General features: G+C 42.6%; 1 protein-coding gene and 1 long non-coding RNA gene across 32 annotated transcripts in view; one reads left to right on the plus strand and one right to left on the minus strand.

The window, feature by feature from the left end:
• Nucleotides 1–25,593, plus strand: part of RFFL (ring finger and FYVE like domain containing E3 ubiquitin protein ligase) — a 71,745-nt gene that overhangs the window by 18,708 nt on the left and 27,444 nt on the right. For 2 of the 28 annotated variants that reach the window (XM_070562523.1, XM_070562532.1), the window contains exon 2: nt 18,174–18,247. The exons of 13 other annotated variants lie outside the window; for them this stretch is intronic. Coding sequence is in view for 4 of the 15 variants with exons in the window: in XM_070562517.1 (XP_070418618.1) it covers nt 6,640–6,766 (127 nt within the window). In the remaining 11 variants the exon portion in view is untranslated. Of the gene's footprint in view, nt 1–6,635; nt 6,767–6,988; nt 7,153–18,173; nt 18,248–18,374; nt 18,528–22,851; nt 23,028–24,832; nt 25,188–25,593 lie in introns of those variants that run through there. 13 more of the 28 variants (XM_008533124.2, XM_008533125.2, XM_070562525.1 and 10 more) reach the window with 12 other exon arrangements.
• LOC103559495 (uncharacterized) lies at nt 1,555–24,959 on the minus strand. Of its 4 annotated transcripts, none has more exons than XR_011523483.1 (8): nt 24,733–24,959; nt 23,513–23,627; nt 16,813–16,919; nt 16,018–16,194; nt 13,959–14,161; nt 8,406–8,486; nt 6,819–7,117; nt 1,555–3,819 (listed from the first exon to the last, which is right to left on the minus strand). It is a non-coding gene; the product is annotated as an uncharacterized lncRNA (long non-coding RNA). The 4 variants fall into 4 exon arrangements; XR_011523482.1 differs by having other exon boundaries at nt 2,258–3,819; nt 13,959–14,175; nt 24,733–24,958; XR_011523480.1 differs by lacking the exon at nt 1,555–3,819 and having other exon boundaries at nt 6,254–7,117; nt 13,959–14,175; nt 24,733–24,958.

A 25,593-nucleotide genomic window follows, 5' to 3' on the forward strand; every position in this document is an offset into this window, starting at 1 on the left:
TTGTCACTTCTGAAATGTTATGGAAATGGAATCATAGCAGTATGTGAGCTTCTGAGATTGGCATTTTTCATTTAGCACGATGCCCTTCATCCAAGTTGTTGTGTGTAACAGTGCTTCATTCCTTTTATTGCTAAGTAGTATTCCATGGTATGAATGTACCACAGTTTTTTTTAACCATTTACTTATTGAAGGGCATTTTGATTGTTTCTAGTTTGTGGCAAGTACAGATGAAGCCGTTATGAACATTTGTGGACAGGTGTTTTGTGGACACGTTTTTTTTGTTTTAAAGATTTTTTAAAATTTTTCCTTTTTCTCCCCAAGGCCCCCGGTACATAAATGTATATTTTTAGTTGTGGGTCCTTCTAGTTGTGGCATGTGGGATGCCGCCTCAGCATGGCCTGATGAGTGGTGCCATGTCCGTGCTCAGGATCTGAACCAGCGAAACCCTGGGCCACTGAAGCGGAGTGCACGAGCTTCACCACTCGGCCACGGGGCTGGCCCTGGACACAAGTTTTAATTTCTCTGGGTTAAGTCCCCAGGAATACAGTTGCTGAGTATTAATGATAAGTAGATGTTTAGCTTTTTAAAGAAACTGCCAAACTATTTTCAAGGGGGGCTGTACCATTTTATGGTCCCACCAGCAGTGTATTCGATCCAGTTTCTCTGCATCCTTGCCAGTATTTGGTATTGTCACCATTTTTTATTTTGGCTTTTCTAATAGATAGCATATTTGTTTTTTAAGTTCATCAGATTACTTAGTAAAACTGATTTGACTGACAAAGAGCAAAGATTTTTGAGTTGTGTGTTGTTAGCCCTCTGTGTGGCTCTCCCTCTGTAGTGTTCAGTGGTCTGCTGACTTGCTTTCTAATCCCCCCGTGACGCTTTCCTTGAGAGGGGGTAGACTAACCAAGACTAACCTTGGTGGAAGCAAGGAGTGCGAGCACAAGACTAACTCTCTCCCTTTACCCGGCAACACCTAGCACAGCACTGTTTGTAGCACAGTGCTGCTGGTGGTGGTGAAGGAACCAACGATGCTATCCCAAGACTGTGAACTTTTGGTTAATTTTTTATAAATTTGCCTCAATGAATATAGCCTTAAATATGCTGAAAATTTGGCTCAGAATGGCCCTAACAACTTGTTCAAATTGTTCTTGTTTCAGTTTATTTATCAAGTGATCTTAGGTACTTTATTCTGGTAATAGTAATTAGTGTACACTGCTCATTCTAAAATAGCACAGAAATGTCTGTATAAAGCAGAAGGTAAACCCCCATCCCTGCCGGAAGTAACTATTAAATGGTTCTAGACTTTTTAACTATATGTGTTTTGTTTCTTTCTCTATGTATGTATGTATTCTGTGTGTGTGTGTGTGTGTGTGTCTGTGTGTATTCCCCACCTGCTGTTCTGTAGTGCTTTTTTTTTTCTTCCAGTGGGTAATGTATTATGGGCATTTTTCCTGTGATTTATTTTTTGAGCACTTAATGCCTGGGACAAAGCTTTGGGTTCCTTTCTCTAACCTTCTTGTGTTTTCTTATAAAAGGGATAAGAGAGATACCTTTGAAACACCTGAACTATATTTTCTTCCTTGTTACGTGGGTTTGGGTTGAAATAAGACTGTAGCTTTATTTGCAAGTAAATCAGTAGAATTCTGGATGTTAGGATCTATGTAGCCACCTGGTAATGCAAGTCGGATTTCTGATGTGATCTCTTGCAGAACCTTGGGGGAAGCCAGAACTGTGAGCAGTCATCTTTAGCGAATGTCTAGTCCTTCGGGTATTTGTCTGCTCGTCAGGTGCTTAGTCAGATGGAGTGTTTCCTTAAGTGCTCCTGAAAGGCACAGTTCAGTCTTTATTTTGGAATGTCTCTTCCTGTCTTCTCTCCCTCTTGCATTACTTTGATTACCTTGATGGGACATCCAAGCTGTGCAGCTCAGCCTTTTATTTCCATAGCCTACAGAAACCAGTTTGAAGATTAATTGTAGGTGAACAAGTAATCTTATCTGCTTGGCTGGAAATCTCCCGTCAAGATGAAACACATGTCACCAAAGGCCTCCTAGACTTGGGGATGTGAACAAAGGTAACTTAATCTTGTGGCGTTTTTAATGGAAACCAGGGTGAAAGTTTAGGAAGTTTGACTTATTGGAGACAGGGCACGAGTCTGAGGAGAGAGTGGGAGTGGGAGGGGCAGGAGTGTGTGTAGAGGAGAAGAATCAAGAGGTGTACAATAAAGAAGATTTATGAATTCAGGAAGTCGTCAAAGTTGAATTACAGAACCTTTTGTTTTGGGAGAGTAGTTACTGGGGGATAGAACAGGAGCTTACTAGTCACTTATTGAAGCTGTTGGCCTTGTTTAAGGGATGGAGTTTGACAAGGGCCTTTCCCCTGCCCTTCTTCTGTATTAGCAGCTCAGGAAAAAATGAAGAAATAGCTTTGTAGAGAAAATTATGCCCATCACATGCTTCCAAGATTGCCATTGCCAGGTTTCTAAAGTGAGCTCCTCAAGAAAGCAGTTTGGTTACGTTGCTGACTTCCTTTCTCCCAATCTTGTCATCAGGTCCTCAGACTGTGTCTTCTCGGCCTTGGATTCTTCCTTTTCCTGCAGGTTTGCTACTCTGTCAATCCCTGACACTTAGGAACGTAGAATTTCACTGTGCCTGAGGAAGGCTGATATACCCGCGGTATTGGATACCTTTCTGAACTATGGAGTGTTATACCAGAGTGGATAATAGAGTGCCCCCAGTCACACTGTGGAACAGATTCTGGTAACTGCACCAGCAGGGACACACTCTGTTCCCGTGCCCTCACGCAGCTCAGGGGTGATTTTGCTGCAAAGTGCTGTGAATCGGGTTGAACCTCACGCAGTGCCGGTTCCTATATCTGAACATGAAAGTGGCTGGTTAAAGATTAAAAGGACTGTCGGGTCCTTCTGGCCCCAAGATGGAATGATCCCCACCGTGGCGACAGCTTTGGCTCCCAGGAGAGGCCATTTTATACAGCAGGTCTGTGCTTCCACATGCTCCAGTAAGCCTGCGTCGGCTGATGCTCTGGTGATAAGTTGGCATTCGGGTACTCTGAAGACATATGAGCTATATAGCATCCCGTGGTTTGAATGTCTGGGCAGAACTGCCTCATCAGGAAGTCAAAAGCTTCTCCTTTCAAGCCATGCCTTTGGGGAGGTTTTCTCCTTTGTTTTATTTGACTATTCTGTTGAGTCAAGTGAACTTTAATTTTCACAGCCATAAAAATTCCATTAAGCCCCTTGTACTGCATCCCAGGTGTGAAAACGTCTCAGTATAACACCACTATAGGTGACAGCTAAAATCCTTAAGAGTAGTTAGGATAATTGTCTCTGGAGGCTTGAAGAAAATAATGGTCCAATCGACAAAATAAATACAGTTCAATTGTTATTTTCTTGGCGGTTCTTGTGGGTGAGGGGACTGATGTCTAAGGCTGCTCAGTGAGGCAAGTGTTGAGTCTGGTGGTCTCTGAAAAGAAACTTCATTTTACTGTGAACAGTGCTTAGGAAGCATAGTTGTGACCTGTCTCAAAACAGGATCCAGGGCCTGTCTGCGTCGAACCGCTTGGGAGAGGGAGGTGCTTATTAAAAATTCCGACTCGGGGCCTCCCTGTGCTTCTGCTAATTCAGTGTCTGGAACTGGGACGAGAAGTGATCATTTTCAATAAGCACCCCTGTTGATTCTTAGCCCTAGCGTTGATTCTCAAGTATCCTAAAATTTACTTCATTTTTCATCACTTTCTGTCATTTATTAGATGATAGATGTTTGCTTGACAATCCCATTGTCTTTTTGAAGAGGAGGTACTCTAGTTTAAAAAAAAAAGGTTATAAGATCAGAACACTGAAGATTAGAATTTGGCAATGTCCCTAATTCTTAACAAAGTGAGACTGCTGCTGGTTTCTGAAAGTTTGGGTTTATCAATTCACTGTCTTCTCAATCAGAAAAAGGATGTGGACATAAGTAAGATAAATTTTGTTAAAAAGAAGAAATGTAGGGGCCAGCCCTGTGACCAAGTGGTTAAGTTTGTGCTCTCCGCTTCCACGGCCCAGGGTTTCGCCAGTTCCATTCGGACATGGCACCGCTTGGTAAGCCATGCTGAGGTGGCATCCCACATGCCACAACTAGAAGGACCCACGACTGAAAACAAACTATGTACCGGGGGGCTTTGGGGAGAAAAAGGAAAAAAAATAAATAAAAAATCTTTAAGAAGAAGAAATGTGCAGTATGGTTTAGGATGTTGGGAATGGGAAAGTAGTGAAAGGGAGGTGTTGAGAGGAACAAGTGAGGAGGAAAACGTTAAAGTAGTTCATAAACGGTAAAAAAATTTTAAACTTTAACCAAATTTTAAATTACCAAGTGATATTGCAATATAAGCTTCTTGTTAGAAAAATCTCAAATACTGATAAAGCTAAAAATATTTCCTTGATCTGCTCCCATTGCAATTCCCCTCCTGGCATGTGTGTCCTTCCATATCTTTGTGTATGTGTTTGGTAATCTTCTATGAATTTGGAAGACTATAAGAATCCTGAGAAAGGAATATTTTTATTTCTCTTTTGACACCTGCTTACTGTTTATAATGGTGAGATCTGTTGCAGGGAGAAAAAAAACCAAATGTGCGCTATAAATGGCATTACATATTTTTGTTTAAAAAGTAAAACAAGGGGTATGAGTGTGTGCAAATTTCTTTTTCTTTTTCTTTTTTAAAGATTTTATTTTTCCGTTTTCTCCCAAAGCCCCCAGGTAGATAGTTGTGTATTTTTAGTTGCGGGTCCTTCTAGTGGCATGTGGGATGCTGCCTCAGCTTGGCTTGATGAGGGCTTGCATGTCCACGCCCAGGATTCGAACGGCGAAACCCTGGGCCGCCAAAGCAGAGTGCATGAACTTAACCACTCAGCCACAGGGCCAGCCCCAAGTGTGTGCAAATTTCATACACACACACACACACACACACACACACACACATTCCATATCTGTTGTGACCACCCATAAAAAATAAACCTGTATAACTGGGTGATGAATTACTTGTCTGAATTTTAGGATAATGCATTGAAAGAACTGAAGCTCAAAGCCACAATAATTTTTCTTATTTCTCTTATATTCTCATAATTTTCATATGACCTCATTAAACCTCAAGTGCCTGAAGCCATTAGTTCAGATTTAGCATCTTTTTAAAGCTCTAAACATATATAACTCAGGCTTTCTGGTCTAAAAGAGGGAACTAGGATGGAGTATGGTTATGTTTTGGGGAAACTGATTGGAACTGTACAGAATCCCAAACAAGGAAATGATAAGCTGCCACAGCTCTCCTCACCTGCTAAATGGTGCTTTTCTTAGCAGAATTAGGAAGTTCTGATGCTTCTGGCCCTGACGTTGCTCTTTGTATAATTTACATTTACTTCCTGGGCACAGTACCGTCTGGATTTTCTCTTCCTTATTTTAAGTTTAGTATTACAGAATGAGCCAGAAGCTGTGAACAATACTGTGTTTTTTCCAAAAGAGGTTCCATGTTCCTTTATACTGTATGTGCCTTGAGAGGTGCTTTGTGTTAGAACGTTTGTGACTTATCATCAACTACAGAAATATTTTTTAAAGTGTGGTCCGTGAGATAATGGTTGGCAACTGCTGTAAAGATGCTTTTATCATTTGAAAAGGACTAATTAACACATACTGTAGGAAAACTTCTTTAAACACAGCCATGTTCTGAAAAGGAAAATGCTGAAGGGGAGGAAATAAAAGAGAGAACGTTTTACAAAACTTGATAAAAGCTCAGTGTGTCTATCCTACTGGAATAATGTAATTAAGGGAAATTAAATGAGTTGGATAAATAACTTTCTTTTAACTTAGCCCCTGGAAAAGGAATACAATTAAGTAGCATAGTTTTTTAAACCAAAATTCTGATGGTCTACATGTACATTTTAATTAACCTAATAATATTTATTGAATGACAAGCCAGGTTGGCAGCTATATCCAGAGTTGATGCCATGTGAGACCTACCTTGAAGGATGGACGAGGCTAGGAGTGGTAACTTCAAATGCCCATGCTAAGGAATCGCTGGAGAGTATGGGAAATTTTGAGCAGAGAACAGAAGGATCTGACATGAACTTTAATTTCTTTTTCGTCAGATGAAAACACATAGAAAGCAAGGACTCAATCTTTAGTTTTTTTGTGTAGCACCAATGCCAATTCTAGCCTGTCAGGGCAAATTCAATACCAATTAATAGCTCTTGATGAGCCAGTCATTCTAGAATTGATTTTTTAATAAGCTGGCCAATAAATGAGAATCGACATACATTTAGGGATTTTTCTTTTAAAGGCAAATGTTAAGGCGGTTTTCACAGACTCCTATATTCCTTAAGCATCTGGTAGGTATGATGGTGGATAATTTAGCTTTAGCAGAGAGAATGTGGCAGCTGATTAAACAAAAAAGCCTGCAGTATGTCTGTCTTAATTAGAGAACTTAAGTTGTCTAAGGAAGTAGAGAGGTCAGAGAAGGCCTAGAGGGGAAAAAGAAGCGTGGGCCCGGTTAGAGCTGATAAAAATTTACTCTCATGATTTGACCAGCTAGCGATGACTGGGCAAGTTCCCAGGATCCTCTGACCCAGATGTTCTAATTTGTAAGTGCAAAATGATTTCTCTATCAGCCTCTTGGGGAAATCTTCAGAGCTGTGAACCTGCTACCTCGAGTAATCTTGTCCTGAGCCCTAGGCTGTTCTCAGATGAAATTTCAGAAAGTGACCACTGGAGCTTCCCAGGTAAGGGCTCCAGAGGCTGCCGAGTGACCAGCAGTAGGGGAATGAGGTTTACCTGCCCCAGTAATCAGCACTCGATTTTTAAAGAGCGGTGGGGTGCCTTTTCTTCCCAAGGTTGCAGTTGATTGCAGTCGGCTCCGGCTGAGTTGTTTGGGAAATAGGAGTTTTGCCCAGCGTGAGTCAGCACTGCCCTGGGTAAACTGCTTGCTCTGTTGCAATCTTGCTTACCAAAGATACGTCCCCAGGCGGCACCATTCACTTTGCCTGAAAGCCGCCGCTGTTGGTTCCTGAGATGATCTCATCTGAGCGTGGCTCCAAGGACCTCAGCAGCAGGAACAGGAGGCAGCTTGCTTTCTGCCGTGGCAATGTTTTGAAACAGGCAAAATCAGGTAACCCCAGACTGTTTTTCTCTTAGTTTTATTAGCTAAACTGAGCTGCAGGAGAAACTGGGAAAATCTCTAGTCTTCAGAAATGAGTCAAATCCTTATCAATTTGGGAATCTTAAAGTTAGTCCTTCAGCTCTTTGGAGGGGGTCTTGAAGGGAAAAGTTTCATTTCATTTGGGATCTGGATGTGGTTTTATACCTATTTAGACCATTTATTATATAGACCTTAGAGAAGGCAAACACGTTAGGTTTACACTTTATCCATCTTTTGCTCTTATGTTTTCTGTTCTTTTTGTATCTTGTGAGAAGTAGTTTAGTCAAGCTAAACCATTGTTAAAGGAAGAGAGAGAGGCAAACATATGTGCTTATCTACCTAATAACTGTCAGTTTGGAATTGTAGAGAACACTGTCTTATGGGTGAGTTTCCATATTCCTTTCTGAGGTGTTATGAAGAGCCCCTCCTCATCCCTAATTCTGTTCAGGCTGCTGCCCTATTTCCCACCTGCTCTTCACCTCTTACTCTTCTAAATTTTCAGCCTCATCTCTAGGGAGTTGCCCCCCTCAACATTTACTTCTGTTCTTTACAATTACCCCCAAATGGTTCATGTTATCTTTCATCTCAGGCCTTTCCACAAACAAGACTTCTCTGAAATACCCTGCCCCAACTTTCCCTAGCTGCCTGGCTTGAGCCTAGAAGTCACTTCCTTGAGGTCTCTTCTTACTAACTAGGACTGGATGAGTACTCAGGAGAGCCTTGGGTTGACTCCAGTCTGTTTTGTTAGGATTATAGCCATGGTACTTGGCACATAGTAGGTTCTCATGGGTAGAATGAGGAAGAGCCTGTACGGTACTTCCTCAACTCTGATCCTCTTAGCAACTCTGTTATTTTAGCTTCTATCCCCATTACCCTACTCATCTTTTCCTGAAGATCACAAGTAAACCCCTTGTTACCAAAACTGATGTTCTGGTTTCAGCCTCCATCTTATTTAATCTCTGCCTAGCATTTGGCTTGAAGCACTCTTTATTGAACCATTTCTTTTTTCCCAGCAACCCTCTTCATTTGGCTTGGAGGCCACCTTGTCTCCTCTGAGTTTCTGGAGCATCCTTCCTTTATTCCCATTCTCTTTTGACTATCCCATAAATGTTAAGATGCCCCAAGGCATCTCACTCACGAGGTATCTTTTCACTCTTCCCCCACCTCCTTCCTCTAAGGATCTCAAATATGCCATAAATTTAGCTATCCTCAGTATGTCTTACCAGCCGAGCTGTCTCTCCCAAACTTCAGATCCTTGTTTCCGACTTGACAAATCTTGACAAACTTTGTCCAACTCGACAGACCTACCAGGGTGTTCAAAAGGCATCTTAAATTCAATGCATAACAACTCGTTATCTCCCCTACCCATATCTCTTATCTGATTTTATTGCTTTATGTTTGAACTCTGATAATTATGTCAACCAAATCTTCCTGTTCATTCTTTTTATGCCTCACATCCTCTAAATATGCTAAATCTGTGGTTGCTAAACCCTTTTGATTATAGTGGAGTAGTGTTTGATGTATGTCTTTTCTTCATTCCCACTGTATTGCCTTAATTTACCAGAGGTCAAAAACTAGACATTTTGTTTAACCTGCCCAGTGACTTAAAACTTTGTGCGTGAATACTTTAAGGCAGGGCCTGCACTCTTCAAAGATTACAGATACCACCGTTCCCCCAGATCTTACACACTAAAGATGTCACATTTTACTCGCTTTGTCTCCAGGAATTTGAGTTTGTAACTTCTGGTTCAGACCCTTATCAAATCTTGACCTGGCTTTTGCCACTCTACCATAGGTCGTTCTCGGCTCCTATTTCTTCATATTGTTGCTACAGTTACCTTCCTAAAGGCCAGATCTAACCTTTTCATTCTTGGGTTTGCAGAGTGCCATTTGTGCCCTGTTTCCTGCTTAGCTTGATAGGTAAAGTCCTTTACACTTTGACCCCATCCTACCTCTTGCTGTAGCCCGTCTTAGCTCCCGCTCCTTTCTCCAGCGTTTCTCTCCTCTCCAAACTTCACTAAACTCATTTTTTCAGTCCCTGATTAAACCACTTCCTTTTAGGACTCTGTGCCTTTTCCTAGTGGCCTCCCCTTCTCTGCTGGCAAAGTACTCATCTCCTAGGAGGCTTAGTTCATATGTTAAACCTTCCCTGACTTCCTCAAGTAGAGTTATTTTTCCTTATTTGGACTTCCGCAGTCTATCTCTTCCACTAGACCACTGAGTTCCTTGACTGAACCTGGTCCCTGACCTAGAGCCTGGCACCTCCAGACAGTGGCTGAAGTGTGGGTCCCCAGGGTCAATCCACTAGTCCAGATGGCTTTATTAGTCTTGGCAGTATTAGAAAATTCATAAGCTCTCTTGTTAGATGGCATGTTTTTGGTTCCTATTTGATGAACTTGAGCCCGTGGTGCCTATTCTGTATATGTCACCTGAAACCATTGGTAACCATTCAGAGTTAATTTGAAGATTTATAAGGCTTGCTAAAACCTAGTCCCACAATATCACCTAACATTTTTATAGTACTTTACAAAATTATTCTCTTGTGTCATTTTATTTGATACCTGCAATATCTTGTGTTGGGTAGGCTTTATTTTGCCTATTTTACTGGTGATTATAAAGCTACTTCTGACATTGAAGCATACATTCAGGTAAGACTCAGAGGAAAAAAACATGTTTTTACACTGTGTTAAGCAGCTGGTTTGTCTCTTTGTAGTTAAATCTGTCCTATTGGGTTCTATAGAATAGGTGCCTTTGCTCAATACACAAGTGCTAAAGATCTTGCCTTTTACAAGGCTATTTTATCTTCATGGTAGAAGGAGGAGGTACCCAGAGCCTGCCTAACCTTGTGGAAAGGCCTTGACCGTGGTTAGAGACCTTCACTGAAATTAATGGTGTGCCTACTTCAACCTCTGAAGCTTTTCTATTGTGCTTTAAATGTCTAGAATTTGTTAAAACCTACTGCAATAGTGGAGTGTCAACCCAGATTGATGAGTGAAGGGAGTCATCACAAAATGGAGCAAGCTGAGTGTTAAGAGTAGGAAAGGCTTCACAGTAATTCTAGTAAGTGATTAAGTTTGTAGGGTAATTCACAACTTTTGGGGTCCTAACATGCCGTAGTTGGGACTTTGTGGGATTTGATTATAGAAAGGTGAACCATGAGGGCTAGGAAATAATCTCTGTTAGATACTGGCATGTGGCATCCAGTTTTGGTCCTGCCATACTTAAGAGAGGATAAAGATGATTAAAAAATTAAAAAGATAAGTCCTATCATAAGTTTTAAAAAAAAAATGGAAAGATTTTCTCCTGGAGAAGGAAAAGCTAAGAGATGGCTTGATTACTATCTTTGAGTACAAGCATAGTTTTTGCCAGGGGGATTTTGATTAATTGTTTTTCATGTACTTCAAAGATTTAGGAGGAAATGGACTTAAATTGAAGGAGGAGTAATTTTAATGAATATGAGGAACAGTTTCTTGATCATCAAAGTTGGGAAAGATTTGAATGACTGCTAAAAGAGAGTGTTGAATTTCTGACTGTTTCAGTTATCTATTCCTGTGTAAGAAATCACCTTAAAACTTTTAGTGGCTTCAAATGACAAACATTTTATTGTTCATGATTCTGTGGGTTAGTAATTCAGGGAAGAGGGAGATATTGCTTTGCTCCATGTGATATTGATTGGAGTAGAGGATCCAACATGACTTCACACACATCTCTGGGGCCTTAGTGCTAGCTATTGGCTGCAACATCTTGGTTCTCCTCCATGAGGTCCATCTGTCTCTTGGCCTCTCATCATTCATTAATCTAGATTGGGCTCCTTTTACATGATGGTTGGTTTCCAAGGGGCCATAATGGAAGCTACAGGGCCTCTTAAGGGCTAGGCCTGGGAGTCATACTTCATCACATTTACCCCATTCGTTTGGTTAAGGTAAGTCACAAGTGTAGCCCACATCCAAGAAGAGGGGACATGGACTCCACCTCTTGAAGGGTTGAGTGTCAAAGTCGCACTGCAGAAGGGCATGCAGGATGGTTGGGATTATTGCGACCAATTTTGGAAACAATTTGCCATACTGACCTTAGAGATTTTTAGTGAGAGCATAATCAACTCCTGTTTATTGAGTAGGTAGTTTGGGCATTTGATTTACAAACTTGGCTGCATGTCAGAGTCATCTGGGAGCTTTTTACAAGCTTAGACTCCTTAGATACCAGACATGTGACTCAGTATCTCCTGGGGATATTGACACATAAGAGCCCTCTATGTCCTTTCTCTCAGGTAACTATCAATAGAAGGAGGATGGGACGGTGGACGGGAACGAGACAGATCCAGATAGGTGTAACATATAAGGCCAAATGGTAGGCACCTTAAGATCAGCCTGCTGGTCTTCTGCTTCTGGGACTTGGCTGAACCTCTGCCTGGCATGTCCTACCTTCAGTCTGCCTAGTGTAGGTTATATCTCATTCACTCAGCACCTCATCAGAAGAGTGTTTCATGATGCCTCACTTATTTTTTTCTCGTAGTTTCTAGCTCTTTTTCCTTCATAGCATTTATTTTGTTTATAATTAAATAGTTGTATGATTATTTGACAGATGTGTAATAGACAAAAATATGCCTGCTTTGCTTTCCAGTATCTAACATAGTTCCTTCCTTATAAAAGGTATTCAGTAAGTATTTGTTGAATGAATAAGTGGTTGATTGAATGCATGAATGAATGAAGTGATATTTGAATTCAGTTTTAAAGAGTGATGAGAATTTTGGGCAGGTGGAGCAAATGAATGGGAAATTCATAGTTCTGAAGTGGAAAGTGTGGATTACATTGCTCATATAATCTCCGAAAATTGGAGGAACTGGTTTGGGAAAAGAGGAAGGGTTTGGCTTTGAGCATACTTGGTATGCTGAATTTGAGGTCTGGTTATCTAGCAGGCATTTAGAAATGAGGTGCTGAGACTGAAGGGTGAGATTGATTCTCGATATTTAGATTTGGAGTCATCTGACTGAGGACTATGGAATCTATTCATTCAACAAATACTTACTGAGCTTCCACTGTGTGCCAGACAACTGCATTCTAGGGAAGGTGAGCTGAAGTCTGACTGGTAAGGAGCCAGCTGTGGAGAGTGTTCCAGGCAGGAAAGGAGCCACAAGTATGCAGGCCTTGAGGCAGTAAATAATTTATTATTTTTGAGGAGCTGAAGGGGACCACGAAGGACCTAGAGTGAGGTGAATGGGGGTGGGGAGAGGAATAGTGTGAGGTAAAGTAGGAGAGGAAGGCAGGGCCCACATCACTCGGGGCCTTTGTGGGCCATATCGGGAGTCTAGGCTTTGCAGAAAAGCTTGGTGGGAAACCACTGAAGGCTTTAAAGCAGGAGAGTAACAAGCAGAGTGTGTTTTTTTAAAGCACAAGGTTACCCTGACTACTGTCTGGAGAATAGAGAGCGACAAAGATGGGGCCAGTAAGGAGATGTTTGCTCTAGCTCTTGAGAAAGATAATGGCATACAAGGCAGGGTATGGCAGTGACACAGCGAGAACAGGATATATTTAAAAAGTAGAGCCAAAATTCACTAGAGAAGGAAACTTAGAATGGTTAGTACAGAGCCCTAGGGGTGATTTAGGGAACAAAAGGAGGAGCCAGGGAAGGACAGAGAGGAAGACTGATGTTTGAGATCAAAGTGGAGTTAAGCTACTGCACTTTCAGTGGGAGCCGAAAGGGAAGGAGCCTGGGAGAGAGGCTGGAGGAAGGAAGCGGGTAGGCCATGGGGTTATGAGGTTGCAGGGAGGTCATGAAGGTGAGGATTAGACAGAAGCCATGCATTCAGCCATCAGGAGATCATTGGTGACCTTGGAGAAAGGGCCTTTAGTAGAGTGGAGCGGAGCTAAGGAATAAGTGTGTGACACAGAAGTGAAGCAAAGTATCAGCTACTCTGGTGGGGAAGTTGGGAATTGAAGAGAAAGGGAGACGGAGCAGAGAGCTCGCTTTGTGCAGACTTGCACAGAGAAGAGTGTGTGTGGAGGCAGGCTTTTTAAAACTGTAATGGACCAATACTTACTGAGCATCTGCTCTATGCCAGTCACTGTACTAGGAGCTGTAACAAGTCTATTATATTTATCTTTGTCTTTAAACAGTTGGCCTAATAGAGTAGTGACCTCCAAAATGAATTTCCAAATTCTAGGGGCATATGAATCCTTCTTTTGGGGTATGGGAAGGAAATATTAGAAAAGTTTTTCTATGTTTTTAACTTACCCTTTGAAATTTCTTTTAGATAGTGTTATGTTTTAGATAGAACATAGTATATTTGTGTAGTAGTACTTGTCTAATTTGCTGTTAAATATAGATGTAGATTGCTAAATTTTTTTTTTTACTTATCAAAAATGGTAGACTTACTGGTCTAGTGAATAAAGGGGAGTTTTTGAAATGGAGAGAAAAGAAGAAGCACAGAGAAGGATGGGAAATCAACATGCCAAGTAGTCTGCACATTGTTTTAAATCTCTTAAGAACTCCTTGAAGTTATTTTCCCCATTTTACAGACAAGAAACTGAAGACTGAAGAATTTAACTTACCTGAGGTTACACAGCTGGTTAAGTGGTAGAACTGGAATTTGAAACCAGGTCTGTTTTAATTGAAAGCCTTATCACCTCACTTATTCTTCCCCCTCTTCATCTGCTTAATACTTTTTCATATTTTTGCATTTAATTCTCACAGTGATTCTATAAGGAACGTATTAATATACCCGTTTTGCAGTTGAGGGATCTGCGGCACAGATGAAACGTTAGTGCCTGGTCACATACCTAGTGTGTGGCACCAGCTGGACTCCTGCTTCCAGTGTTCTTTCCACTGTGCCACCATTGCCTCCCAGAATAGGTGGACAGAACTCAGTTGAATTGTTTCGGTGAAGTAGGTGAGGAGGTTTTGGTTATCCAACGAAGAAGGAGTAGAAGAGAGAATGGGGGTTGGAAGATGACTTAGACAAACTCGAAGACAGTGTTAGTTCCTGTTTTTTGAACACTGTGGTGTTAAGGGTTTGCATTAATTATCTCATTAGTTCCCATTTTTTGAACTCTGTGGTGCTAAGGGTTTGCATTAATTACCTCATTTAGATACTCCATTTTACAGATGTGGAAAATGAAGTTTAGGGAAATTCAGCACCTTGACTGAGGTCACACAGGAAGACGATGAGTTGCGTCTGACTCCAGGCCCCGTATCTTAAACCCTGCACAACACTGCTCTTTGGAGTCACAGTGGAGACATCAACTAGATATGAATAAAAGATTTCCCAGCCCAGTGTTGGCTTGATCTCAGTCGTGTGAATTTGTTGGGAACCCAGTGAATAAAAGTCTTCTGACTTTTCTTTAATACTTGGTAGCTCAGATGTGGAGAGGTTGGGGAGCGGAGAAGAGAGGGGAGGAAAAGTGCAGAATAAGAGTTCAATAAATCAGAAGAGGGCTTCAGGGTGCAGGAATGGCAGATTGCAATGGATTGTGCTGTTAAAAAAAGTTGTGTTTGAAATTCATTCTTACAGTAAATATCATGCTTCTGTGTGATGCAAGGTATGCTGGGATATGGAGGAAAGAATGCAAAGATGGATAAGATGGGATCTTTGACCTCTAGAAGGTTAGAGAGGAAGATATAGTGCTTCATCATAGTGCATAATTGAAGGGTATGTGAGAGATGAAGGTGGAGGACAAGTATGAGAAAGTGTTATCCAAATTGGCTTGTAGATTGAGGGTAGCATTAGGTAGGGCTGGACTGGTGGGTGACATCTAGCTTCTCAGGAAGACCCCTCAGGGTTTAGGTCACTATGATTTAGGTCTGGTTCTCAGGTAACAAAATGTATTTTGTTTTGTAGCTGGAAAAGATCATTCTTATGGAGACAGGATTTTATTCAGACTTGAGTGACTGTGCTCAGAATGGAATGCCAATTTATTATTTGAGTGAAGGATGATTCCTTTTTGGTTAACAGGATTCTGGATTTTGCTAGGATATTGCTTTTCAATACCAAGAAAACTGAGAAATGAAATTTAATAATATCGTGCTTGCTTGGTGAGCATGGAATAATATGATAGCATACTTTGTGGGGGAGAATACAGTTACCAAAAAGCTAAGATTATTGATTGCTTACTATATGCTAGGTTTTATACTAAGTGCTTTGCATACAGTAGGACATTCAGTTCTCCCAATGGTCCTCCTGCAAAGTAGGCACAATTATCCTCAATTTACAAATGAGGAAACCAAGGCTCTTTCCAGGCTAGTAAGAGCCTGAACTGAGATTGGAACCAAGTCCCTCTGACTCTAAGACCCCAGACCCCAGCTGCTATTATATGCTGTTTCCTTTAAGCTTCATAAAAGAGCCTTGTCCTCCTGCAGAAAAGATGGTGTATCACCTGGTTCCAATATTTCTCTGCCTTGAGTGATTCTGGAATCAAAATGGCTCCCTCTATTTTTCTAGATTTTTCTAAGTCTCTTTGTTGACCATACTTGGATGTGGTCACATTCTTTGTTTAAATATATTAATGCCATCATCCAAGCCTTTCCGTCCTCCTTTCTTCTTACTTTGGTTTGGAAGACATCGTATCTCTTTGGAGGGACTTTTCATATCTCTGCACCCATTGATTTTGTGTTGATTTCATTATCTTAATTTTATGGGTTAAGTTATGAGATTTCTCCTGACTAGTCAACCCCCCCCCTTCCTTCTCCACTGCATTTAAATTCAAATTCTGAGTCTGATTTTGGAATACTCAGTCTGGCTCCAATCCAGCTATCCAGTCTAGCCATGGCTCTCTGGATTGCTAGTTATTATTATTACCATCCCTCCCTTATGACTCAATCAAATCCAGTTACTCACTGTACCTATATGTCCTTGATTTCCTGGTAGGGTGTCCTTCTTTCTGTTGTGTTTTCAGCTTGGAATGTCATTCTTCTATGAAGCCTCCTTGTCTGATCCCTCACTGGGAGTAATCTCTTCCTCCTCTGGGTCTCATAGTAGAGGATTCTCTTTTATGTCTTCTTTATGGCACAATACACTTTCTGCCATATATTTCAATTGTTAGTGTACATGCCTTTCTGTCTCCTACTAGACCAAAACCTCACTGAGCGTGTCTGATTGACCTTTGTATCTCCTCTAATATTGTGTTCAGTTCCCTGCACATAGTGGGCATCTGATATCTGTGGGATGAATGAATGAATGGATGAGCAGGATTTCGGATTTAAGTTTCTGCTCATTGGTTTAGATTTTCCCCCCTTCTTTGCTTTTATTTTTCCTTTCCCATTTCCTTTTCTTTTCTGTTAAACTTGCTGTGTTTTCCCTTGCACTGACTCACCAAACTTGTCTTCACCACTCCCTTTTCTTACCCAGATTTTGCCTCATTCTTTCCCCATTAGCAGTCACTGTGTGGGAGTGCCACATGCTGCTGGTCAGATTTTCTCCATCCTTTTGTGGCTCTAGTCTCTCCAGGAATCATATGACCAGCATGGGAACCGAGTGGTGATTACATTGAAATCTTAATAAAAAGACCATGTGTAAAGAACGGTCCTTAAGGTTTGTTAGTATATTGCTTTCAAGTGGAAAACTTTCTGATTGACATTTCAAGGGAAAGGGAAAAAAATCCTTGGGTACTTGAGAGGTAAACCAAGGTGTATATTCACCCTTTGGACTCTGGGATGTTAGAGGCATCTTATTTGACCAAAGAAATGATGCAGGAAGCCACAGAAGCTTCTCCTCTTAGTACTGAGTCTCCGAATTTTTTCAGCAGCTGGAATAAACATTAGAGATTACACTAGTCCAACCCTCCTGTTTTCCAGATGAGAAAACAGACCCAAAGAAGCTAAATGACATGTCCGTAAAAACTGGCGTATTCCGGTGCCGGCCCCATGGCCGAGTGGTTAAGTTTGAGCACTCCGCTTCAGCGGCCGAGGCTTGTGTTGGTTTGGATCCTGGGTGTGGACATGGCACTGCTCATCAAGCCATGCTGAGGCGGTGTCCCACATGCCACAACTAGAAGGACCCACAACTAAAATACACAACTATGTACTGGGGGGCTTTGGGGAGAAAAAGGAAAAGTAAAATCTTTTTTTTTTTTTTTTTTTTTTGAGGAAGATTAGCCCTGAGCTAACTGCTGCCAATCCTCCTCTTTTTTCTGAGGAAGCCTGGCCTTGAGCTAACATCCATGTCCATCTTCCTCTACTTTATACGTGGGATGCCTGCCACAGCGTGGCTTGGCAAGTGGTGCCATGTCCGTACTCGGGATCTGAACCAGCGAACCCCAGGCTGCTGAAGCAGAACGTGCATACTTAACTGCTGCGCCACTGGGCCGGCCCCGAAAAATAAAATCTTTAAAAAAAACAAAACAAAACTGGGATCTTCATTGCCCACCATTTGCTCCCAACACTGAATGCGGCTTGGGGGAACCACTGGCTCTTTGAAAGCAATGGAAGTTTCACTTGGAGGCTTCAGGTCTCTGAAACGGAAGCCTTTTGGCTGGCCCTGTAGCATAGTGGTTAAGTTAGCGCGCTGTGCTTTGGCGGCCCAGGGTTTGCTGGTTTGTATCCTGGGTGCGGACCTTTGCCTGGCTTATCAAGGCACTCTGGCAGGTGTCCTACGTATAAAATAGAGGAAGATGGGCACGGATGTTAGCTCAGGGCCAGTCCTCCTCAGCAGATGTTAGCTCAGGGCTAATCTTCCTCAAAAAAAAAAAAAATAAAATAAAACTGAAGGCTTTTGCAGTGCTGAACAGTAGGCTCCGATTGGCCTGGGGGCAGTGTTCACCGGAAGGGCCCTTTTAATTGTCACGATCTCTTGGGGTGGTTCCCTTTTGGGAATGTGCTCAGTGGGGACTGGCTGACAGAAAGCTGTGTCTTCTACATTTGAAAAGAGGCCAACGTTCAATAATAAAAACATTTCCAATTTTTCTTGTCCTTTTTCCCAGCCCTCATACTCCAAGATTTGGTTCAGGCTTAATTTTCTTATCTCAGCACGATTTGTGTTAAGTTTTTATTGTTTCCTTTAGGTCAGATGTCGGTATGAAGCGTGGGAAGTCCAGAAAATATCTTCGAGGCTCATGATGGTTTTTGTGCTTTTCAGGTGAATCTTTTGCTCAACTCATAGAATAATGTATTTTACTGTCATTGACATACTGTCGAGTGAACCACTTGTCGGCAGATATGAGAGGTTACCTATTTGGAGTAGGGAGCTGCCGTGTAAGGAGATCAGACAGCCCAGAACAGGAAGTCAAGTGCAAACAGGATGTGCTTGTCTTCACTGTGACTTGTGTGTTGAAACTTGGTATGGTTAAAAAGTCAAGACTTCTGATATTTGAGCTTGGCTGAAGAAGTCTCTCTTTCTGGTTTGGGAAGGAGCTAAGGTAACTAGTCCTTTACTGCCCTTGCCTTTGAACAGGTGCATGTCTTCTACGGGTCAGGTCATTCTTCCTGGTGCATGGTGGTTCTTCCTGGCTTGCACCATACTGCATCCTTAGGTTTTATAAAATGAAACCGCTGAATTGACTGCCGATCTGGTACTTTTGGTAGATGTAGGATTCAAGCTGTGCTTAGCTATTTATTTATTTATTTATGTTTTTGAGGAAGATTAGCCCTGAGCTAACATCTGCTGCCAATCCTCCTCTTTTTGCTGAGGAAGACTGGCCCTGAGCTAACATCTGTGCCCATCTTCCTCTACTTTATATGTGGGACACCTACCACAGCATGGCTTGTGAAGTGGTGTCATGTCCGCATCTGGGATCCAAACTGGTGAACCCCGGGCTGCCAAAGCGGAATGTGTGCACTTAACTGCTGCACCACCGGGGCTGGCCCCGGCTATTTATTTATTTATTAATTTAATTTTTTTTTTTTGAGGAAGATTAGCCCTGAGCTAACTGCTGCCAATCCTCCTCTTTTTTCTGAGGAAGCCTGACCCTGAGCTAACATCTGTGCCCATCTTCCTCTATTTTATACGTGGGATGCCTACCACAGTATGGCCTGCCAAGCGGTGCCATGGCCGCATGCGGGATCCCAACTGGCAAACCCCAGGCCCCCAAAGCGGAGTGTGCGCACTTAACCACTGAGCCACCGGGCCGGCCCCTATTTATTTTTTAATAACAATGGGAAATCTTAGCCTATAATTCACCAGCCTTTTACATTATGGATTCCTTTTGTAGGACTCTAGGATTTCTAGCACATCTTTTTCTTTGGTGAGGAAAATTGGCCCTGAGTTCACATCTGTTGCTAGTCTTCCTCTTTTTGCTTGAGGAAGATTGTTGCTGAGCTAACATCCCTTCCAGTCTTCCTCTAGTTTTTGTATGTGGGATGCCACCACAGCATGGCTTGATGAGCCGTGTATAGGTCCATGCCTGGGATCCGAACCTGTGAACCTGGGGCTGCTGAAGTGGAGTGTGCTAACTTAACCACTACGCCCCTGGGCTGGCCCGTCTAGCACACCTTTTGAGTGTTTCCTGAGTGTGGTAGTTTACAAATTACCCTGCGGCCTTTTTAGTCTTTGAATTGAAAATTTCCCTGCGTGTTGGAGGCTGGATCTGATGCTAACTGCTGAACTGATTTACTCCTAGGCAGGTCTCTGGAGAAGAGATTGAAGAAGTGATTTGCTGGGCTCGGTCACTCAGCTGATAAACAGTCATAGGCACTCCTGTTTTCTGAACCTCCCTCCCATTCCTCGTCGCTTCCCACTGTGAAGTCTGCTGTATCTCGTGTTCACTGGGGGCTGGCTTGGCTGTAGAGTAACTATAGGCAAGTGATCTTGGGATCTTGGTGGCTTATTATAACCGCTTGAGTTATTTCAGATTAGGTCTGTTCTGATGGTGTCAAACCATAATATGGGGCAGGTAAAGCTCTGGGGAATGTTTTTTGTGCATTCTGTATCCCTACTATGTTGCAAAGAAGACTGTCCTTCCACTTTGTAATTCTGGGAGCAAATGGGTGAAGTAGCAGCACATCTCAACATCGATGAGAACAGCATTACTTCCTGATGCCAGCACAGGTGTCTTTTTTCTCGAATCTATCAAGGAGTCATGAATATGAGCCAGTTTGCACTTTGTTGTGGGATGTAGGCAAAGAGTAAAACCTGAGACCAGGTTAAGCGCAGGTATTTTCACAAGGAGAGAATACGCAAGAATACAAAGGTTTTTTTTGTGGTACTAGGCGAACTAGAAATCTCCCTTTTGGCTCCTTGGGATAGATACTGGGCATATCACTTCCTGGCAGGAGCAGAAAACATTTCAGAAAGTCAGCATAATTTTCAGATTGAGATCAAACATCAAACCCAGCCCAAGAAGGGGGTGGTTAGTCTGAATTCATCCTGGGTTTATCACAAAATCCTATCTGACTTTAGTGCAGTGCAAGCAGTTGTGGAGCACCAGGTGGGGGCCGGGTGTATGTGTGTTCGGTTCTTCTCAGAATTTGGTGGACAAGAGAGATTGAGGAGCTAAGGGAGAAAGTCTAAACTGGCTGGGCTGTGGGAAAAGAGACAAACTCATTAGCAATTGGATAGAATTAGGAAGAAATGTAACAGGCTGGGGCTGCACGGAGGATAAACCACCTCTGAGCTGTTCTTCTGGGGTTATAAAATTAAGAGCTGGTGGGAGGAGCCTGGAGTCCTGTAGTTCTTCGAGGATGATTGGAAAACTAGATGGAGCCTGATTAAAGGTATCAGCATGTCTTTAAAAACAAAAAGTAGGATAGGGGATAGAGCAGAAAAATTTTGTCACTTTTTCTTTTTTCTTTTTTTTAAAGAATTTATTTTTCCTCCTTCTCCCCAAAGCCCCGTGGTACATAGTTGTATATTTTGGTTATGAGTGCTCTAGTTGTGGCATGTGGGATGCCGCCTCAGCATGGCTTGATGAGTAGTGCCAGGTCGGCGCCCAGTATCCGAAACCGGTGAAACCCTGGGCTGCGGAAGCGGAGCACACAAACTTAACCACTCGGCCACAGGGCCAGCCCCTATAGCCAACTCTTATTGAGCATCTGTTCTTTGCTAGGCTCTGGAGTAAATGATTCACATGCATTATTTTAAACCTTTCAGTTACCCTTTCATTGCAGCAGCTTCTCTTGGTTTTGAGGAAATTAAGGTTTAAAGGGATTAGATAACCCAGAATCTAGCGTCCACATTCATCCCACACCGCACTACATTTGCTACAGTAACTTTCATGCAGTCCGCTTTGGAAAGGTAAAGTGCATGATTGTAATTTTGATCCTAGGCAGAATTCCTGTCCTGAAGGGCTGCCTTTTCCCAGGGCCCAGGAGTGCCAGAAACCCTCTCTCCTTGTCCCTGGCTTCGTGAACATTTTTACCCATTAGTCGGACACTGTGATAATATCTCCTGAAAGCAGCTTCTTCAGTCAGAGGGTCTGCAAGAGCTTATGTGGTAAATCCTGTTTCCTGCACAAGAGTATGAGGGGGATCAGAGTCTCTTTATTCTTGATGAGCTTTGTCATCGGTTTTGGTGGAAGAAGGATCCTGTGATAATTAATTAAACTACAGGTCCATTTATTATTTTCAGCCTGGTTACAAGACTTTCCTCTGAACTGCTTTCTTTCCTGATTGACTCCCCTTCGGGGCAGAATGCCTGGGCTGAAATTAAATGTGTAGGCTTCTCTGCTGCAGTCTTCAATCTGTCATCTCTCCTAACTGCCACGCTAAGAAGCAGCCGTTTGATTGGTCAGCCCCCGAGGGTGAGATTTTGGCACCGCTCCATTGGTTAGAATGAGTTTTCCCTGAACTTCACAGCAGATGCTCAGGTCCCTCTGCACATATTTGTCATAGACTAGTTGAAACCAGGCAGTTTCCAAGAACATTTATGACTTGTGATTATTATGTATGTTTTTAAGTTGTTTACAGCAGTTACCACTTCAGGAAAAGAGCCGATTTATTACTAGGGGAAAAGTGAAATCTCTCTCCTTTCCCCCTTTTTCATATTATCATTCTAACACTTTATGCTGCAGGACCCTCTGCCGTTCTGTTTCTTGCATCTTTTTGTCGTGCTTCTGCCTACACCTTGCCTCGCTGTGTGTGTGAGTAGCAACAGGCAAAGCTCTGCTTAGACCTGGGCGTGCTGGTCGAGGTCTGTCTCTGATTGCTAGCATTTCTTTTCTCTATTTTACTTCTCCATTTGTTGTTTTCATTTTTATTTGTATTCTTGGAAGTTCTCATCGCAGCACCATTCCAAACCAAAGCCCCCAGGAGGGCATTGAAGCCCTCTGTGCCTTGTGACACAGTGGGGGATGGAAGTGTTCATCTTCTTCCTCCTCAGGGCTCTCCCTTTCTGTTTTTCTAATGCTATCATCACTGACAATTGTAATATTTTTCTGTTTCTTTTAGAAGGTCTGTCTGTTGCCCTTCTTTTCTTGTTTTTCAAGTAATTTTAGCAGACACTTAGGTTATCTTCAGCATGTGTAAGGTAGCGGTGGGACTATTACTATTAGGCCTTTCCTTAAAGGTATTGCTGTGGTTATATGGTTTTAAAACTCTTAATTTGCTGATCACTCTGGAATTACAGTTGTGGAGTTTTTAAGCATGAATTTCTGTCCCCTTTTTCTTTTAAAGCTCTAATGCTGTTATCATAAGTAATATTTCAACAAATACCCAGTGATCACCTTTACCTGGCACTAAGTCTGGGAGTAAAGCTGTAAAGTAGACTTGCTCTTACTTCCTGTTTCACTTTTCACATCCTAACCACAGGAGAAGAAAACTTGAAACAGAATGATTTGGTTTTGGCCAGTTGGGTAAGTACAGTGCTGCTCTAGTGCTCATCCTCTCGGAAGGTAATCGCCACGCGTGAGGGACCTTGCCTGGTTCTGTTCCTCTTGGAACCCCAGCGAATGGGAGAGGGCTTGGCGGAAAGGAGTGCTAAATAGGTAATCAGATGAATGAATTAAAGTGTCGGGAGGTGTACAAGATGCTGTGGGAGCAGAGACAGGGTCAGAGAGGGTTTCCCTGAGGAAATACATGCCACGTGAGACAGACAGAGTGGGAACAGTGGTCGAAGCTGAGAGAATAGCTTGAGGGAGGTTCCTAGAGCCAGAGAAGCCTGGCGTTTGAGGGACCGAAAGAATAGGAGGATAGCTGGAGCTGAGGTTGAGGAACAAGCTCCAAGGATTTACTTTCATTTTCTTTAATGGTTACCAGTGAGAACACTTATTAAAAGGAAGGTAATAGAGCATTAGTTGTAGTTGAGACTGTTAAGTCAAAACCCTCCCTCAGCTGGAGCAAAGGTGGGCAAGAATAGAAACTGAAACACATCTTATATGCCAGGTTTGGGCTTTATCTTTAGAAAGTTGCACGTGTATCTGTAGCACTAGGGCCCCGAAGTCCTAGTCAGTAGGAAATGCAGATGACTTACTGGATGTATAAATTAAACTTCTGGATTCCCAGGGAGGGGTTTCTGTTACATCTTTTACAAGGTCCTCAAGTGTTGCAAGGTTGGCTTGGCAGGTAGGTGTCCCTTTCTGGTGTCCCTAGAAGGGAGTAGAAGCTAGTATTAAATACTTCCTCCCTGCTGGCTACTTTGGGTGATATCCGTTGTCTTCTCCCACAGTCAGTCTGGTAACTGCTCTTCCAGTACACAGGCTCTTGAATGACTAGTGCTGAGGGTCAGGAGTGTGGGTGGTGAAAAAAGTGTAGGATCACAATTAGTCAGAGAACTTGGGCTTAGATCCTAACACGCTCCAGCTGTGTGACCCTGGGCCAGTTACCCAGTCCTCAGGGCCCAGCCTCCTCAGTACAAAATGAACATTTTCATTCTGAATTTTGCAGCGTTACTGTATTAAATGAGACAGTGGATGCAAATGTAACAACTCACCTGGCACATGTTAGGTGTTTTGTAGAGTTTTTACTTTTTCCTTAAAAAATAAAATTTCCTAGGATCATCTGAGAAGGGACTTCAGGACCCCGACTCTGAATAACTCCCCCAGTTTTCCCCTTGTCTGCCACCTGAAATAACAGCCAGGAGATTCTCTCTCTCACCTCAGGCTTTGATCGTTATATTAGAGTGTAATCGGGAACCGGAGGAGAGAGGAGACAGAGCCCTGGTGTTGTTGCTGTCTTTGCCATCTCAGCGTGAACAGGTTCTCTGAGGCTTGTTTGGAGAGAGGCAAACATGGACTCCTCCTCAGTCCCGTGCTGTATTACAATGCCTACCATTTACCGCATGTCTAGTACTGCCTTCTGCCCTGTAAGTAAGGTTGAAAGCCCAGTGAAGCTGTGCTGCCTCGTTATGCTGGGCACCTACTCTGTATCCAGCCTGTGAGGTGTAGGAAAGTTTATTTCTGTTATGCTGAAGCTCAGAAAGGCAGCTTTCTCAAGCTCATCCCGGTACTCAGTGTTAGAGCCAGGATTTAAGGTCGAGTCAGACTCAGTCTAAAACTTATTTGGGAACTTTCCTTTTTTTGCTGTTCCATTTTCTAAAAATTTAGGCCTAAAATAAAATTCTTCTTTAGGAAATAGACATTATCCATTACCCACATCAAAAGGACTACCTTGGAGGATAGAAAATGTCTGCTGGGTTTTAAAGCATTTGGAAATGTCATTTTCCTCACTGTGTCCCGGCCTTGTGGACTGTACCTTGTTACGTCTGGCTGGTACACCACTTCAGGAGGGGTGTTGATCTGATTCAGGCTTTGGGTTCCAAAGTTCCATGATATACTTGTCTCCTCTGTGACTTGGGTGTTCTGAATTCTCTATTCTGAAATGAGTATCTCAGAAATAATCTCAGTATCACAGAGAACATGCCTCATTGTCCCACACACAGGAAGTGAGACCAGTCTGTGCTGTGTTCACTCTGCTTACTTACAAATGCAGCAGTTGCCCTATTTTATGCTATTGTGTTGTCACCAGCATTTTAAATCTTCCCCTTCTGAGGTGGCCACCTCCGGCAGGTTTACTGGAAAATTCCAGTTGTGACTCTGAGGTTATGTTTTAAATTAAACAGTTTCAAGGGAGTTCAAGTTTCTTTTCAGACTAACTTGTTTTTTAAAAGTAAGCAGCCTTCAACGTTTCGAGATGATTTTAAATTTCAGGTGAGTTCTCAAGATAGCGATTGGTTCTTCATTGTGTGGGTGATGTGATCAGCTGTGCCAGAGGTGCCACCCCACCCAGTCCTTTGGGTGGTAGGAACTGGAGCTTTGGGTGACCAGAGAGAGAGAGATGCTGGACTTTCCAGCCAGTAGGCGCAATTGAACATCTAGGCTGTTGCTGCTTTAGAATTGCAATTAGAGTTAGATGACCGTTTATTTTAATATGCTGTTTATGGAGCACTTACTCTAGGTTAGGCGCTGTGTGTTACTTCTCATCCCTAGCTACCTTCCAACAGGGGAGCTGTTATCCCCCTTGCAGAGGTGAGGAGACAGACTCAAAAGGCCTAAGGAACCTGTGCAAGGTTAGCCACCCTTTGTTTTTGATAAAGGGCTTTTTCTTTTTCATAGT

This window comes from Equus przewalskii, chromosome 10 (assembly GCF_037783145.1).
Source record: "Equus przewalskii isolate Varuska chromosome 10, EquPr2, whole genome shotgun sequence".
NCBI classification, from domain to species: Eukaryota; Metazoa; Chordata; class Mammalia; order Perissodactyla; family Equidae; genus Equus; species Equus przewalskii.